At 51.0% G+C, this 15,673-nt stretch overlaps 4 protein-coding genes across 4 annotated transcripts; 2 read left to right on the plus strand and 2 right to left on the minus strand.

The window, feature by feature from the left end:
* Positions 1-911: 911 nt before the first annotated feature.
* BDZ83DRAFT_95312 (acyl-CoA N-acyltransferase) lies at positions 912-2,155 on the minus strand. The gene is made up of 2 exons (XM_060516024.1): positions 1,557-2,155; positions 912-1,464 (listed from the first exon to the last, which is right to left on the minus strand). Exons 1-2 carry the CDS (start codon positions 1,990-1,992, stop codon positions 1,145-1,147), a joined length of 756 nt encoding a protein of 251 aa, XP_060359492.1. The 5' UTR covers positions 1,993-2,155; the 3' UTR covers positions 912-1,144.
* Positions 2,156-2,391: 236 nt separating this feature from the next.
* On the plus strand, positions 2,392-4,164 carry BDZ83DRAFT_638361 (zinc finger protein-domain-containing protein). Its single transcript, XM_060509363.1, has one exon. It carries the CDS (start codon positions 2,721-2,723, stop codon positions 3,966-3,968), a length of 1,248 nt encoding a protein of 415 aa, XP_060359493.1. The 5' UTR covers positions 2,392-2,720; the 3' UTR covers positions 3,969-4,164.
* Positions 4,165-6,415: 2,251 nt separating this feature from the next.
* BDZ83DRAFT_682153 (major facilitator superfamily transporter) lies at positions 6,416-8,591 on the plus strand (the record flags this gene model as incomplete). Its single annotated transcript, XM_060511219.1, has 3 exons — positions 6,416-6,559; positions 6,615-7,012; positions 7,278-8,591. The coding sequence occupies 3 exons, from the start codon at positions 6,416-6,418 to the stop codon at positions 8,560-8,562; spliced, it is 1,827 nt and encodes a 608-aa protein (XP_060359494.1). The 3' UTR covers positions 8,563-8,591.
* Positions 8,592-9,214: 623 nt separating this feature from the next.
* BDZ83DRAFT_95358 (uncharacterized protein) lies at positions 9,215-10,587 on the minus strand. The gene is made up of 2 exons (XM_060516025.1): positions 9,970-10,587; positions 9,215-9,910 (listed from the first exon to the last, which is right to left on the minus strand). Exons 1-2 carry the CDS (start codon positions 10,492-10,494, stop codon positions 9,365-9,367), a joined length of 1,071 nt encoding a protein of 356 aa, XP_060359495.1. The 5' UTR covers positions 10,495-10,587; the 3' UTR covers positions 9,215-9,364.
* Positions 10,588-15,673: the final 5,086 nt, after the last annotated feature.

The following is a 15,673-nucleotide window of genomic DNA, read 5'->3' on the forward strand; positions in this document are numbered from 1 at the left end:
GTTCCGGGAGGCATGAATCGCATTGGTGGGGCTGGAGCGATTGGCCTCCCATGTTTTTTGCGCTGGGTTGGCTGAGCCTAGGTGTGTGAGAGTTCTTCAGCGCGTACTTTCCCCGCCTTTTACTTTTTAGTGAGTGTGGCCGCAATACGGCGAGTTCATCCCGACCGAGAGGGCTAATCCTAGAAATAGGTCGAATCGTGGAAATGATCGCGGGGCGAACCCGTGTCGCTAAGCCTTGCCCTTCATCTAAGTGAATAAAGTTAAGTTGTTCAGGCTCTGTAATTATTGTAATAATATATGTACAGTGCCTATATTTACAACGAAAGTATCGACAAGTGAAACAGGGGAGAAAATCGCTGCGTACGAGTCGCAACGTGTGGAATACCCTACTCATGGTGGATTTGGAAGCTTCGGTCTCGGATTCCCGTAAGAGGCCGTCGCTACCGGCTCCAACTCGCGTTTGGATTGCGAGGCCCCCTCATTCCGGCATAATATCGCTCCGCAGATCTGTATTTTCTGCTAACCACACCATAATACCATGCCCTTAGCCTCTTCAGCCGTGGTTTTCTACCTTACTATCGCCGGCATGTGGAAGTCCAATTCGACCATTAAGTCAGAAGGCCCGCAAGCACCACTTTCATGTATCCGTCCATGTAACGACTCACGGGACATCAGGTGACTCCAATGCAATGATGGAAATAGCGGGACGGATTAGGTTTGCATCACAGATTGTTACTCGATATTGGTAGCCGTCACCCGCCATTTAGAGCTCAGAGGTTGTTCTCGCAAGCATCCAGCTCTGCGCCAAGCAGAAGGGACGGACCGCCTACAGCTACAAATATACCAGCAGCGCAACCCACCCAGCAAAGGAAATGCTAGCTTATTTAAAGACAAGACTAAGTACCTTTAAAGGCAAGAAATCAGCAGAATACAGTCCTTCTGATCGATGGAAAGCCCAGTGGTAGATAAGGCTGTGCATCTTTCGCAATCCTAGGCAGAGATTGCCATGATCATGCTACCAATGGTAATTACATTTTCTGGCGAAACAGTATTACTTGCTTGCCAGTCTCAATACTCAGAGTAGCGCCCATCTATTCTCAATTCGCGTTCCAACTTTATGAAGGCAGCGGATAAGGCTACCGGATCATTGAGAAGCAATGATCCATCTCATCATGTACTTCTCGACCTCATGTGTCTCCCGATACGTTTGCGCCAAGCCCTCATTGCCCATGATTCCAAGCTCGCCCTCATGTCGAGCAATTTCCTTAGACCAGTAGTCGTTATCGATGGTCCAGGTTCCAAGGTCCTCAAAGCCCAACTTCTTGTACAGTCCATATCCTTCAGCCGAAGCAACAAGGAAAGTCGGAATCTTCTTAGCATCACTGATATCGATGACTGACTGGAGCAACTTTGCTCCAATGCCCTTTCTTTGATGATGAGGGTCCACCATTATGTTCTTCACATCTGGTAGCGATGTCAGCACTCTTGGCACTCTCGTCAACACTAGGTTGGCGGCCCGATCATTTTCTGGACGGTGCTCGTTCCGGAGTGCTTACAATTATGTTTCCGTCCATCTACTGCCTTTTCGTAACATTCATCCATCTCTTCCTCTCTTTGGTGGCCGAAGCGCTCCCACAAATCTTTCATATGAGGTTTGATTGCGAAAATGGACGGCACGGTGGGTTCGGTATCCGCACTTTCCGTGGGCTTCTCCAGTGTGGTTGCAGCAGGCGGCTCTGTCGCATCGACGACGTGGTATCTGATGAAACCCACGACGGCATCTGTGTCGGGTGCGACAACAACCAGGAAATGGTTTTTGGGATTCTTCAAAGCGAGTCGCGTTGAAAGTGGGAGGATATCCCTCGGATGGCGCTCGAAGAAAGCTCCATAGAAGTCGTGAAACTGCTCGAGGGCTGCATAATGTACGGCGGCGATGGCATCTGCGTCTACCGTGGTCGCTGGCCGGATGTGCATTGACGATTCTGGTGCCATTGAGATAGGCGCGGCACAGTCCTTGATCGACCAAGATGCGACGTGAAGTTTGATAATGGGAACTCTCGGGGCATTCAACGCGTGCTGACGTTGGGGGTTTTATGCGAGGCGTGAGGCTTAAGCGACTGAGATGCTTAGTGTCGCGGAGGATTATCGCGCCAACCACTTTTTGGTTGGTCGCCCTTCGGCCGTTACCGAGTGCAGATTGATCCGGGCCCGGGGTGTGGAGCATGCCGGGTGACTCACCGGCCGAACATTGGCACGGCCGGAACAAACTTGCAGACGGACCTCCTTCTAGAAGATGCACAAGGCGTCTGAACAACAGTTCATGATGGGTTATGAAAGGGTCTCAAGTCGTCGGGACCCAGGACCACGCGCGTGTCCTCTGGTATTATCGAAGGCAGGGGCAACCAATCTTGCAGTTGAACCATTTTCTGAGAAGCTTGACTATAGAAATAGCCACCTTGCACACTTGCTTGAGAACCTTGATGTAGGACTTTGCAACCAAGGTTCGAGCCTACCATAGAGCTGCGCACGCCACATTTTTGATGCTAAGTGTCTCTATCTCCGAACCTTTCTCAAACATGTATAAATATTCCCTTCTCAACAGATTATTTAGCGGTCAAGCTCATTCACTTGATTGACTAAGGTACTTTACCTACCTTACAACTTCCAGAATTAGCCACCTCGGTCTTAATTTGACTTTCTTCCGAATCTCTCATTCCATCATGGATAGCTCAATAAAAACCAACGATGAACCGAGCTATGAGATTACTGGTCACACCAAGCGTCAACAAGCAATTGAGACACTGACCTCCTACCTCTCACTTTCAACACAACTGGATCCTGAGTCACTTCTGAGATTGCAAGAAAGACAGGTTGCTGAGAGACGAACCGAGGAACTCGAACACATCGGAGAAGGATTTTGCGCTACCATATACGACTTTGGGAGCACCGGTCAAGTTATCAAACAGGCGAAAGAGCTGAGAAAATTTCCAGAACTACTGGTCGACTATGTCTCACATCAGAAGGTCTATGCCGCCAGCCTGCATCTTGCGTTACAAGTCTGCATTCCCCGTCCAGCGGAATTCATCAGACCTGAACAGCTCGGCGAGTGGTACAATGAACACAGAGAATCGGGCAAGCTTCCGGATAGCCGAACCCTCGTCAGCAGGAACATGGCGGTCCTCGTATCTGAGAGAATCCCGGCACTACCTCTAGAGGTCCGCAGAGCCCTCATCGAAGTATTCTGTCCCATAGAGCAGAGAGTGGCAGCTCATGTCATGCGAAGAAACAACAACTGTCTTGCTCGATTGTATCTGGGCCGGCGTCGACAGAATACCGGAGTCGAGGGAGGATTCGAACTGCGCAACTTCGAAATGACCTTGGATAAGATGGAGATCCTAAACATCGATCCACTTCAATATGTGGCACCAATGGCAGAAGCCTTAGCAGCCATGCATTGGGAAACCAAGCACGATGCCTTCGACGTCGAGTTCGTTCTCGCCTCATCGACAACACCAACAACTCGAACCGCAGAGTGGGCATCAGTGAAGACCACCCGGGAACCTATCGAAGGATCTGAGTCTCAGAGAAAGGCTGTGCAGATGTGGCTTTTAGACTTTAATCAGGTCGGAGAGATCACAATGGACAGCAAAGGAGTAGCAAGAGCAGTGAGAGGGTTCTGGGACAATGATCCGTACTATCCCAGGCCGACTATGGAAGAAGACTCGCACACTACTGAGGCAAAGCTATGGCGCAAGTTCAAGCAGGTATATCTTGCGACCTCATCAAAAATCTTGAAAGACGATGCATTGGCTACAACCTTCATCGAGGAGGTTGAACTAGAAGGCAAGAAAAGATCAGTATGCCCTCCCGTGCTCCAGGGTCCACCGAAGGCATCGGCAGTTGTGGCTATGCCACTGCGATCCGCTGGCAAGAAGAAGCAGAGGAGATACGTTGACTTCGATGGGTAGAGGTGGTCATTACAAAACCGACGTATCTAGTCGGGGCCGGCCTCGGAGACACATCGAAGACCCAGAGAACAGCAACTGAAGTTCTTAGAAAAAGGCTCTACGAGAAGTAGTCTCGAACCCCAGACCCATAGAATAACATCAATCAACATTCAATGTTCTCATGCTCAGCTTAACCATTTGACTAAATGTCCTGTCACCTGACTAGGAAGGCACGAGGTACCTGGCCGGCCGGCGGGGCGAGATGGTGCAGTGGGGCCGGGAGACCGGATGGAATTTGCTCCACCGCCGTGAATCACCGGATGCCGAACAAAGGCTCACCGGGAGGTACACCCTCAATCACCTAAAAGAAAGTGTATGAACAAGTATCTTCTGGAGTGGACATGTTTAGATAACAAAAAAGAAAGGCTTGGCTAGAATTAACTCACCCTCGCCGCACTCAGCGCTGGATCTGCTCCCGGCGTACCTCAAAGCATCCCGTCGAAAACTGAGGCCAATGTTGAAATTTTCGCCCTCTTTTGCAATTAAGTTACCCCCTCCTGGCCGCCTAGGAGTTGCTTCCCCAGCTTTCGTGCCTTACCATGACGATGACAATCTTGCAGCCCCGCCCATACTGAATGCCCGACAATATCAACGTTGCATCCGCGAGTTGTGACGCGTTTTGGGAGAATGCGCAATACAAGCTATGTGCATTCCCTTTTCTTTTCCGAAATCACCGCAGCCAGGGGCTTTCATCGATGAGCCTGTAGAATCTGATGATCTCTCGTCTTCTCCGGCCTGGCTCAATACCGTCATGGGCAAACAGCTACATGTCGTATCTTCTCCGTCATCTTCTTTATAAATATCTTGTAATCGTATTCGAGTGCAAAAGTTCTTTGTTACACACCAAAGGTATGCGTTGAGATGAGTGTCATTTGATATTATAATTTCGACCAGTTTCTTTGTACCTGTAGGGAATTAAGCTTTAGTAGAACACGCGTACTCTCAGACAAAACTGGGTAGCTGCTCTGATGTGCTGGGACAACTGGCACCACCTAATCGGACAGCCACCCCTGCGACAACAAGTATCTATAGTACTGCAGCCGGTAACGTTATTGGCATCTACGGAAAGGCAACTACACTGATGCCGCTGTTGTTTAATCCATTTTGATTCCTGACAACGCAGGCTCATGGTGCTTGCAGTCAGCAAGTTTGCCGAGGAGGTGGTCAGGCATGCCAGATAAGAACAGGTCAGCCGAGGACCTTCGACGACTCTTATTCAGTCGACAAAGCTATGCCATACAGCGTTACTTTTGGAATTTATGAAGCTGCTCAATGCATTGTTGGCAACAGGAGTCAATTCCTGGCAAACCTCCAGCTCCGTCGACTTGGCCTTCTTAGTACCCGGCAGTTTTGAAGCAGAGATCGCGTTCTCGTTGAAACGTACTGATGACTGATACTAGTTGCACAGCCAAACTAGTTGGAGTCTCGGCAAGGCTGGTCCTCGTAAGATTTCTTTGAGGCAAAGTGTCCACTTTCTTACAGCAACGGCAGTCAGCTGGGTCTACGCCAAATCCTTGCCGGAAGACTGTATTACAAGACTATACAAGATTGTCTCCAAGAATTCCTAGCACACTCGCATAGGTCAGGCTGCCATTGGCATATGAGTGACTGATTCAGTCAACAGACGCAACCATTCTTGTCTATGGTTTATGGATCTTCCCGTCTTACATCAGCGATACGGTGTAGACAGCGGTAACTAATTGAGTAGGTACTCATCTGGCAAATACGCAATCTGCACCTCGGGAGAGACGGGATGACACAGCCCAAAGAAGTCGAATTCTATCCAACTTTCATGGTGAATATGACCAAAAGCGGACAACTTTCAACGCAACATTGTCCAATGGAACACCATACAAGCTATGCGATCCCATTTCCAGCCGAACCAAGAAACCCAGTGAAACTATCTATTATCAAGAGCGGCTGCCGTCTCCGACAAGAAACCTTAATGCAAGAAGGTTTTCATGTAACAGTCGAGGTTTTGCAGTAGTCGTATCTGCCGACCCCTCCCCTCCCACATCGACGTCGTCGCGCTAATCAAGAACAGCTTAACCCCCGCCAGGTTGCATCGAAATAAGGGGATCAACCCCGGTCCCGTACCCTTCTCGATGGCACACTCGACGTTACTCCAATCACACGGCGACGTCTCTTCAAAAGTTCAATCAGCATTGCTGCTTGTTGTTAAGCTTCTGAAGTGTTCCCCCGCTCGGACCAAAGCTCGGATACTCTGTGTCCAAATCTGTATATGAATAGCCCGTGCCATGTCGCGGCTTCTTCGAGATGAACCTTTGAAATTCCAATCGCCACGTTTCTGAACTACTATTGAACAGAAGCAAGCCGGTTTTTCTCAGCTTTTCAAGAGTTCAGTCTCTTTTAGCAACTTCAACATGTCTTATAACGAATCATCCAACATGGGCCGAGACCGAGAGATGAAGATACGGATGGCCCAGGAGGCCAAAGCTGTCATCGAGTTTGAAGAGGATCCTCATCGTGCAGCGCTTGAGGATAACCCGTCCGAAGCAAAAGTTGGCATCAAGACATGGATCGCAATTTTTGTAAGGCCATTTCGTCTCTGCAGCTTTCCTGGTGTATCTCAGCTGACACACTTAGTCTATGGCTCTGTCCTTCGGTCCATGTGTTGGACTCGCATTCCTCACGGTTGCCGCGGTCGTCGTGCAAATTGCTACAGAGTTCGGTGGCCAGGACCAGTTGGCCTGGCTTGTAGGAGCATGGTCTCTTTCGACAGCATGCTCCTTCTCCCTCGCGGGACCTCTCAGCGATGTTTTTGGCCGGAGGATGTTGGTCATTGGTGGCCAAGTCACAGTTGTCATCGGCTCCATCGCTGCGGTGGCTGCACAGAATATCGGAACACTCATTGCCGCTGAGACGCTCATCGGCATCGGGACTGGCTTCGTTTTCGTCTCCTACGCAGGTGTTCCGGAGATGCTGCCTAACAAGTGGCGTTCTCTTGGTCTTGGTATCTTGGAATCTGGCATCGCTGTTCCCTGGTAAGTCTGAACATCTGAGCATCTGACCCTTTTTTTCCCGTATTCCGTGTCGCATGGTTCGAACGACTCCCCGAGTCAAGGAACTTTCTTTCTTACCCCAAATCCTCGGCACATATATCTGGGTGCCGACTCCAGGCGCCCTGCCGACCGCACCTCCTTCACAGATCTGAACGTGGGGAACCCCCGCACTTCGACTAATCGATCAAAACCTGGGGTGTTCGTCTGCCGAGAAAGAGCCAAGGTAGCTGACATTTAGAATTCACAGGGGCATCCTCTCTGTCTTACTCGGCAATGCGTTTTTTAAGTACGCTTCGTGGAGATGGATATTCGGCCTTAGCATCATCATCGAGGTTATCTCCATCGTCGGCACTTGGTTTTCCTACCACCCAACCCCGCGGCCCCGGGGCGACTTTGACAAGACTCGCATGCAGCAACTCAGGGATGTAGACTGGATCGGCCTGTTCTTGTTCACGGCCGGTCTGGCCGTTGCTCTCATCGGCCTGACATGGGGTGGCACCCCTGCCTACCCTTGGAATAGCGCCGGCGCCATCGCACCCATCGTCATTGGCTTCGCGGTCTTAGCCGTCGGCTTTGCGTACGACTTCAAGGTTGCTGCTCATCCGATGTTTCCGCTGAAGCTCTTTGTCATGTTCCGTCGTTACTCCGTCCTCCTTGTTGTCCTCTTCGTCTCGGGTATGAACTTCAACTCAATGTCAGCCCTCCTGCCTCAAGGATTCCTCTACATGTTTACAACGGATGGCATTGAGATCGGTGCGCTCTCACTTCCCAACACCTTGATGATTGGCTTCACCGGTGTTCTTGCACCCCTCATCGCCCACAAAGTTGGCTACATCAAGTGGCAGCTTGTCATCGGCATGGCATTCCAGGCACTGTTTATCGGCGCTAGTGCTGCGACTGTTTACCCGAACCACAAGTTTGCATATGCTTTCGTCCCTGCTTTTGGTGTACCCATGTTCGTCTGGGTTACTATCTTGTCTTATGCTGTTGCTAGTCTTCACGTTCCGCACTCAAACCTGGGAGTGGCAATGGGCTTGTTGGGTACCTTCAGATCAGGAGGTGGCGCCGTCGGCAACGCCATCTTCAACACAATCTTTCAAGAAAAATTCCGTGAATTCGCTGGCGAAGAAATCGCCAATGCGGCTATCAGCAATGGGTTGAATCCATCTGACCTTGGTATCATCATTCCTGCGGCAATCGAGTTTAACTTGGGCAACCCTCGAGCATTGGTCAATGTTCCGGGCATCACTCCAGAGATTCAAGATGCTCTGAGAGAGGCCGTACGAGAGGGCGCAGGCCATGCTTTGAAGATCGTCTTCTACATTACGATTCCCTTCAGCGTCATTGCCTTGATCTGTTCTTTATTTATCGAAGACCCCACGGCATATATGACGAACCATATCCAGTCTGCTATGGGTCAAGAGATGGCCCAAAATCGTGGCAAGCGGGCTACCACTCCTGAAGAGGGCCAGGCAATTGAGTTTGAAACCGTGAGGACGGTTCATTCTGAACAAATTGTGGTGAAGAACTAAGAACTTACCTGAAATCAAGACGCTCTGGATCTAGGACACTGGTCCCAGTTATAGTTAGGACCTGTAAGACATGGTGGGGTGGGGGGGGGGAGACTTAATGTTTAGAATCAAGATTCAGGTTGGTATCTATGTTACACTCATGAGTAAATACACTGTACATGATTTTCACAGGATCAAAAGACTGCACAAATGAATATTGACACATAGCTGGCATGTCGAGGCGATCCTCGCTCCGAATCAAACTGTCGGCGTGTGGGGCCGCGGATGCCGCCCGTTGATCGGGGGTCATGACCCCACTCGGAGCATATACCGATCGGTTCGCGCTCCAACCTGGGTTTTGGGAATTCCATGTCATAGCAGGAGTTCGGGTGTCAGTAGATAGAAGCTCGCTCTTACTACTTATTCTGGTTTGAGAACCCTCAACTGACAATACATGTGTACATGTAGCGCTGGAGCGAGATGAGACATCGCGTTCGAAGCCGTCTCTGTTATCTGAATCATGATTTAAAGATCACAAGTCACAACTTTCAGCGACGACAAGCGATACAGAGAGACTAACTCAAAGTTTTCGTGGATGGTAGAGGAAGAGCGTATGTTGAAAGAGCCGTAGAATACATGGCTCAAATTCATTATCTGCGTGTCCAGCGAATCCCAACGCCTGACCCTTGAATATTCACATAGGCCGTCTAGCCCTCTCGACCCGCTGGCACTGAATGGTATATAAAAGGAAGAGAACGCTCTTATGCCCAAGTCCCCATCACGCCCACATAATCGTATCGCTGTTTCATTCTATCGTTCTGCTTCATCTTCTTCCCTGGTCGTCAGGGAGTTGAGCTGGGCCATTGGGTGAAGTATGGTGCCCCGAGTCCAATTCGTACCGGGCCTCGGTGGGAGCTTCATAGATTGGATTTGCGTTGGCTTCGGCGGCGTATGAGTGCGGCTGTGTATGGCCAAGAACCTTCGACTCTTGTCCGCCGTAGTAATCGTTTGCTGGCGAAGGCGAAGAAAGTGTCGAAGCGTTGATCGTACCCGGGCTGTGTTTTCCACCAACCGTGCTACCATCGTGGCCAAGCTCGTGGTGATGTTCGCTCGACTCGACGACTGCCTCCTTCTTGGTCTTTCTGCGACGCCACCAGAAGAAGAAACCAGCACCAAGAAGCGCGATGGCACCGAGGGAAACGCCCACGCCGATGCCGGCGGCGGCGCCCGACGATAGGCCTCCTGAGGACGATCCTGCTCCCGCGGTGGAGCTTGCGGTGGCGGATCCGCTGGTAGCTGTAGGAGTGACGGCGCCTGATCCTGTGCCGGTTGCTGTGGCTGTTGCTGAACCGGTGCTAACGGGAGTAGTCTGAGCTTATAGGTTAGACTAGAACTGCATCACGTCGTTGACAGTAGGGAGAGACTTACGCCTGCTGAATAGATGGTAGAGTAGGCACCATCGTTGACAGCTTTTGAGCTTGTCATGATCCAGTGCTGGGCAGGTTGACGAGCCGAAACGTTATCGGAGCCCTCAATCTCGCTCGACATGAAGAGATTGGATCCGGGGTGAACATCGAGGACGTAGCCTGTGCCGTTTGCAACGTTGGTGAACTTGTATGTGCCCGGTTCGCTCGCCCATTCAGTGACATCCCATTGCTGAGTCTCATCCGACTCCGTTTTTCTTAAGCACCCTCTTGTTCCACTAGGATGAACCTCCGCCGAGCTCCAGCACACGGAAAGCTGTTGGCCCACGCCAGCCGAGCTAAGTCTCATGAGATACCGGCCGTTGTGGTTTGGCACTGGCTGAAATTGCCACACCGCATCTGTCTTGCCGAAGACTCGGAGACCATTGTTGGTATCTTGCAGGTTGTTGTTGAGTGGTGTTGAGACGTTCGCGACACGCCCCTCGGAGATGGCGTACCAAACGTTCGAGTCCAGCGTTACGGCTGACATTGTCGCTGTCCCGTTGTGGACTTTGTAAGCAGATGCTGTAGTGACTCGACTCTTGTTATCGACTGGTCGTTGCTCTATCCGCGTATATGCAGTGTTCGCAAGACGGCGACTGGGGCTCAAAACGTCGAATTCAACCCAATATCCGAACGATCACTCATCAGAAAACAAAATTCCCAGAAGACGAAAGATGGAAGGGAGAAAGAGTATTCAAAAGGGAAGGAACTCACACAGACTTGCAGGGGCCCCCGGACGCGCTGCCGACTCCATTATTAAAAGGCATCAGCATTTGAGACGGCAGGGTCAGATTGACTACACCATCTCAGGCGGAGAGGAGCGGGAAAGACACGCCAGTCAACGGGTGGGCTGGGGATTGGCTTGATTGACACTCCGCCCCTTGACGCCACGAACCAATTCATGAAGGATCATCGTCTCTCGAGGTGGCCCTGCAGCGGTAAATTAGGTTCCTACTGGCCAACAAATGGTTGGGTACAACGCTGCCGGTGCATCTGTGAAACTGTGTGGTTAGGGCCAGGAAGAGAGAGACTGGCGGCATAAGCAGACCAAAAGCTCACTCCAAAGTCCCGTTAGGACGGTGAGACAGCATAAGATGAGCGAGACCTTCAGGCTAGAAAAGTGGTGAATGGTACTCTCCCCGTTTCGCGGAAATCCTTCAGGCCCACTTGCGCCGGCATTTACTTGGCAAACCTGGGCGTCATCCTGTATACTCAAAGCAGAAAAGATGGACGCGGTTCTCGTAATAACCGCGACCAGGAAAGAAAATCTCACCAAGAAGCGCCAACGTAGCGTCGAAGCTCCGCGGCGTCAAAGCCAACTCTAAATTCTGAAAACCTTAAGAAAGAGTCAGCCACGCGGCCGTTCAGTGAAACAAAATATAGAGAAGCCCAGAAAATCAAAGGTGGGCTATAGCCGCCACTCGAAATTTAGCAGCGGAAGCTTGAGAAACCGTGCCAAACCGCTTGTGGACGCAATTAAAATATGGTAAGCGCTAGCAACTCAGCCCTGTCTAATTGGGGGCGCGAAATGGTCGTCAAGGCAAACCTGGCACCAAGGAACCCCAGCTGGGTCGTCATCCCTCATATTTGGCCTTGATTGGATAAGATGGGTGACAACCGCGCCCGTCCGCAGTCGGAGCTTGGACGCTGATCAGTCTGCTCGGATGCTAAAGTCCGATGGGCCTTCAATGTTCAAAGAATTGAGGACGTTGTGGGCACGGGAATAACCCCTCGGGATCCCGTCGCGGCGGATCACGTAAGTAGTGCTGCACCTTCGAGGCCCTGAGGTTCTGGTCCGGTTGGAAAATATGAGAACGCCTCCTCCTTATCCGTACTTGACATGTAAATCCGTAGGGGCCAGATTCTTTGCCAGGGGTGAATACCCAAAAGCCACATGCATGCTCATGCATTTTGGATACGCAGTGCCGAGGGCACAGCAATATCCCGCAGGCCTGCCAAGCTCGTGCTCCGTCTCACCGGGTTGTGCCCGCAAGTTGAGCACGACGTGAGAGTTGAGCTTATTGTCGCCCCAGCGAGCTCTATGAACACATGTCGGATCGTGCTGAGCTTTCAAAAATCAGCAGCATCCCAACGTGAGCCATGTCTGCTGGAGACGCTCATCCTTCCTTATGCTGACAGCAATATCACCATCAGGCTGCCACCTCCTTCGAACTTGTTGGATGATCGCGATAGGTCAACGTCTACCGAGAGCTTATAACTCCAACTTTTCCTGTCTTGGATGTTGACCGAGTTCCGTGCGACTGCCTTCAGAGTACGATTACGATGCCATTCCCCCGTGCTGCCACCCGTCATTACCGCTTGATCCCGGGGTTGATCTCGCTCGCATTATCGCGAAGCGTTGCGTCAACAGCTGCGAAAGGGAGGCAAATGGACTACTCACTTTTGTTGGCCCAGGGTTTGTGTTAGGCATGGATAGGGAAGAAGACCTCTTGGTTACTCAACGGTATTGGCCTGCTCGCATTCGTCAGATTCGACGAAGGAAAGCTTTTGCGACTGCTCGGCTCCTCCTGAAGTGGCCCGACGGAGTCGGACAGAGACACGGCTTCCAAACAAAAGGGTTCTAAAACCCAGGGCAGCAGGTTTTGGCCCCTGGAGATTGGCGTGAACCTTTGCCAGGCGTCCTCCTTCTTCAAGAAGGTTGAGAACTATGCAAAGAAAGGCGGGTTCAAATGAACCTGTCTAGTTCGGTCGACCTCGCTTTTGCCCCATTTTTCAACTTCGCTTACGGTCTGGAGCAGTCTTTGATTTGCGGGATCATTGACTTGGCATCAGCTCCAGCGGATGCTCTTCCGGCTGACTGCATTGCTCATTTCCACTGTGGTAATGGAAGTTGACTTCACAATGGCGCGCGGGTTCTTAACGCGGTCGGCAGATTTGTCATCGTCGCGAGCCTAATGTTATCCTCTTTGGCGCGGTTTTGACGTGCAGGCGGGCGAGCTCTTGGTTAGGCTTCGACCTGCAAATTCTATGAAATCAACTTTTTGTGAAGTTTGAAAGACACATTGGCCACGGCAAGACTCGGCAGTCATCCACTCAATTATTGGAGCTTTCTGAGATGCTGGCTTTCGTAGATTGTCGGTGCCTTCACAGCGCTCCCTTGAGAGATCCTTTGATCTTGTGAACAAGCCTCGGCGCTTGAAGGATGTAGCATCGATCAGTGCAGCTCATCAAGTTGAGCTTACCAGGCTGACCCACTTCAGTAGGTCACTTTAGGCAAGTTCAGTCTCTCTCATATTCGCCGACAGCTCTATCAGATCAACACACAATTGTATGTAGTCAAAGTAGGTACGCAGGGTTCCTACGTGCTATATTCAATATCCTTAGATACTGTACGGAATGGACTATTCGTGCGGGAGTAAAGCTCCGCATCAGTCTCAGACCACACGCTTTCATTGGGCCAAACACAAGAAAAGAGAATAATTGGACCGGTATCACCAGCCGATCTGAGATGGTGACTTATCATCCATCTTAGAGTCATCGTCCACACCAAAGGTGCACATGACTGCATACAAGCATGATCGGGCACGAGTAATCTCTAGCGTTACAGCAGAAAGACGACTTCTCAACTCCGCCGGTGACGTCTGTCATTTTTAAGGCCACCGCTCCTGTATTGCTATGTCCGGAATGATTATGGACAGTTTTATTTTCGTTCTACTACCTCTTTTGCTTCTTCTACATGTATTTTCTAAGGACTATCCAAGGCTACGGTGTTGTAAAGCCTAGATGTCGATACATCATAGAGTCGTGAACACTGAGCTAGGTACTACCAGTCCAAATCACTTGATGTACTAGTCATACAAAGTGATAGACCATCCTCACACGTTGTGCTTCCATAAAGTATACCAATCATTCCGCAGTGTTCTCTTCCCTTCGAGTGCGGAATAGTGTTAGTACTCATATCCGGTTTTTCTCTACTCGGTAACGTAGATCCCTTTTTAGTTTTTTGTACTGGGTGCAGTACCTGCATTTATCAAGGGATTATGAAGAAAAATCTTGGAACAATATGTGATTCGTTATTACTCCACAGAGCAATGTACTGCCGCCATTCCGCACTCGATGGGATAGTCGAGCTGATAGCCTCAGCTATTTCTATGCCTTACGCCAGGAGTTCAGCACTCAAAGCCTCAGTCAGTACTATTAAGTTACAATGGCCGCGATGCTACAGCCTTAGTCGCTGGACTAGTAGCCACAGCTTTCATGTGTGAGGTGTATAATAGTACGTGTAGATAAAAAACTTAGCAGGCGTGAATTCACTTAGGCGACAAAAAGGACCATCGGCAACCGCAACTGGAAAAGCCCGCTCGTCAAGGTGCTAGCAACAAGATTGTATCTTTGCAGATCAGTCGGAATCCGCTCCCAAATTCGTTGAGGGCAACCGAGCAGACGATATCGCAACTTGAAAAAGTCATGATTACATGAGAACTTGACACTCACGACCATGAAGACTCACAGTTCACGAGCTCTTAGTTGGCAGTAGGTATCAATCTTTGACTTTGAAAAGCTCTTTCTGTCCGAAGGGGTCTCACTGCATCATGACACTGAGGTCGTGGAAAGATGGAGCAAGTCAAATTGCGCGCCTACTGTGTGTATATTCGGGAAAGGCTTAGAGACTCCCCTTTGTTTGTTATACTATGACCTATCACTTCAGTTCATACAAGGATACGTAATTCAGATATTTCCAGATATCGCTTGTAAAATACGGACACTTGTTGGACGTGGGCTGCAGATGGGACGAATCCAAAACCCCTGACAAGAACCATGCACCGACATCGTGAATCGAATAGTTCGGCTGGACCGGAGCAGAAACCTTGAACGCCAATGTACACCATCAACTTCCCTCTCGCCTAATTTTTCTTGGCATCTGCTGTTAGTGAATGAGTGAGCCTACCACCAAATTACTAACAGCCGAAAACTCTTCACCTCCCCTTGCCGGAGCCCGCATCCGCGATGGCCTCACAGCCGCCGTCGGGCACCGGACTGATGTCGGCCGACCAAGCCGACCCCGAACCAGGCTCCGGGACACCTCCGGAGCCGAACCCCACCTCAAGAGCTAAGCGACGCCGCGACGCCGAGGCACAGCCGACCCGGCCCAGCCTAACGGGAAGCCAGCTTGATGCCACCACCGACGCCCCTACCTCGGCCGAGGGGCCCGCAGCCTCTACCGCATCTGCTCCGAGCGGATCTGCCACAGGGTCCGTCTTGACAGCCCTTGCAGAAGAAGCTAGACAGTACGAGGCACGGAAAGACGTCTTTCTGACCATTGCACGGTCCGTCGACAGCGTTGTCGCCAGCTTTGACGGTTCTAGAAAGCAGATCGCGAAAGAAGCCACTGCCTATGTCATTCAAACCCTCAAGAGACTGATCAATCACGAGACAAGCCCAATAGCGGCCCGGAGTTGGGCGGCTGTCGTCGCACCGATGGCGGGCAACACCACTGCGGCGACCCGGAGCGGCCAGAGCTGCCAGAGCTCTGCCCGCCCGAAGGCCACACTCCCCGCCGAGGATCAGCCGCAGGCGCAGCCGAAGGAGGACCTCCGCATCTTTGCCCGCGTCCCGGAAGAAAGCTTAGCGGCCGCTCGGAAGATCGCACCGTTCGCCGTACGACAGATCGTCTGTAAGGCCGTTGGCCTGGGGCTAGCGGACCT

The sequence above is a fragment of the Colletotrichum acutatum genome (genome assembly GCF_030867785.1).
Source record: "Colletotrichum acutatum strain CBS 112980 chromosome Unknown BDZ83scaffold_145, whole genome shotgun sequence".
NCBI lineage: Eukaryota > Fungi > Ascomycota > Sordariomycetes > Glomerellales > Glomerellaceae > Colletotrichum > Colletotrichum acutatum.

Bases quoted from the DNA above. Each gene is read 5' to 3' on its own strand.
- BDZ83DRAFT_95312 (XM_060516024.1), bottom strand. From the start codon at position 1,992: ATGGCACCAGAATCGTCAATGCACATCCGGCCAGCGACCACGGTAGAC. The intron at 1,465-1,556 runs GTAAGCACTCCG...CATCGCTACCAG, and splicing joins AGATGGACGGAAACATAATT to ATGTGAAGAACATAATGGTG.
- BDZ83DRAFT_638361 (XM_060509363.1), top strand. From the start codon at position 2,721: ATGGATAGCTCAATAAAAACCAACGATGAACCGAGCTATGAGATTACT.
- BDZ83DRAFT_95358 (XM_060516025.1), bottom strand. From the start codon at position 10,494: ATGTCAGCCGTAACGCTGGACTCGAACGTTTGGTACGCCATCTCCGAG. The intron at 9,911-9,969 runs GTAAGTCTCTCC...CTATAAGCTCAG, and splicing joins CTACCATCTATTCAGCAGGC to ACTACTCCCGTTAGCACCGG.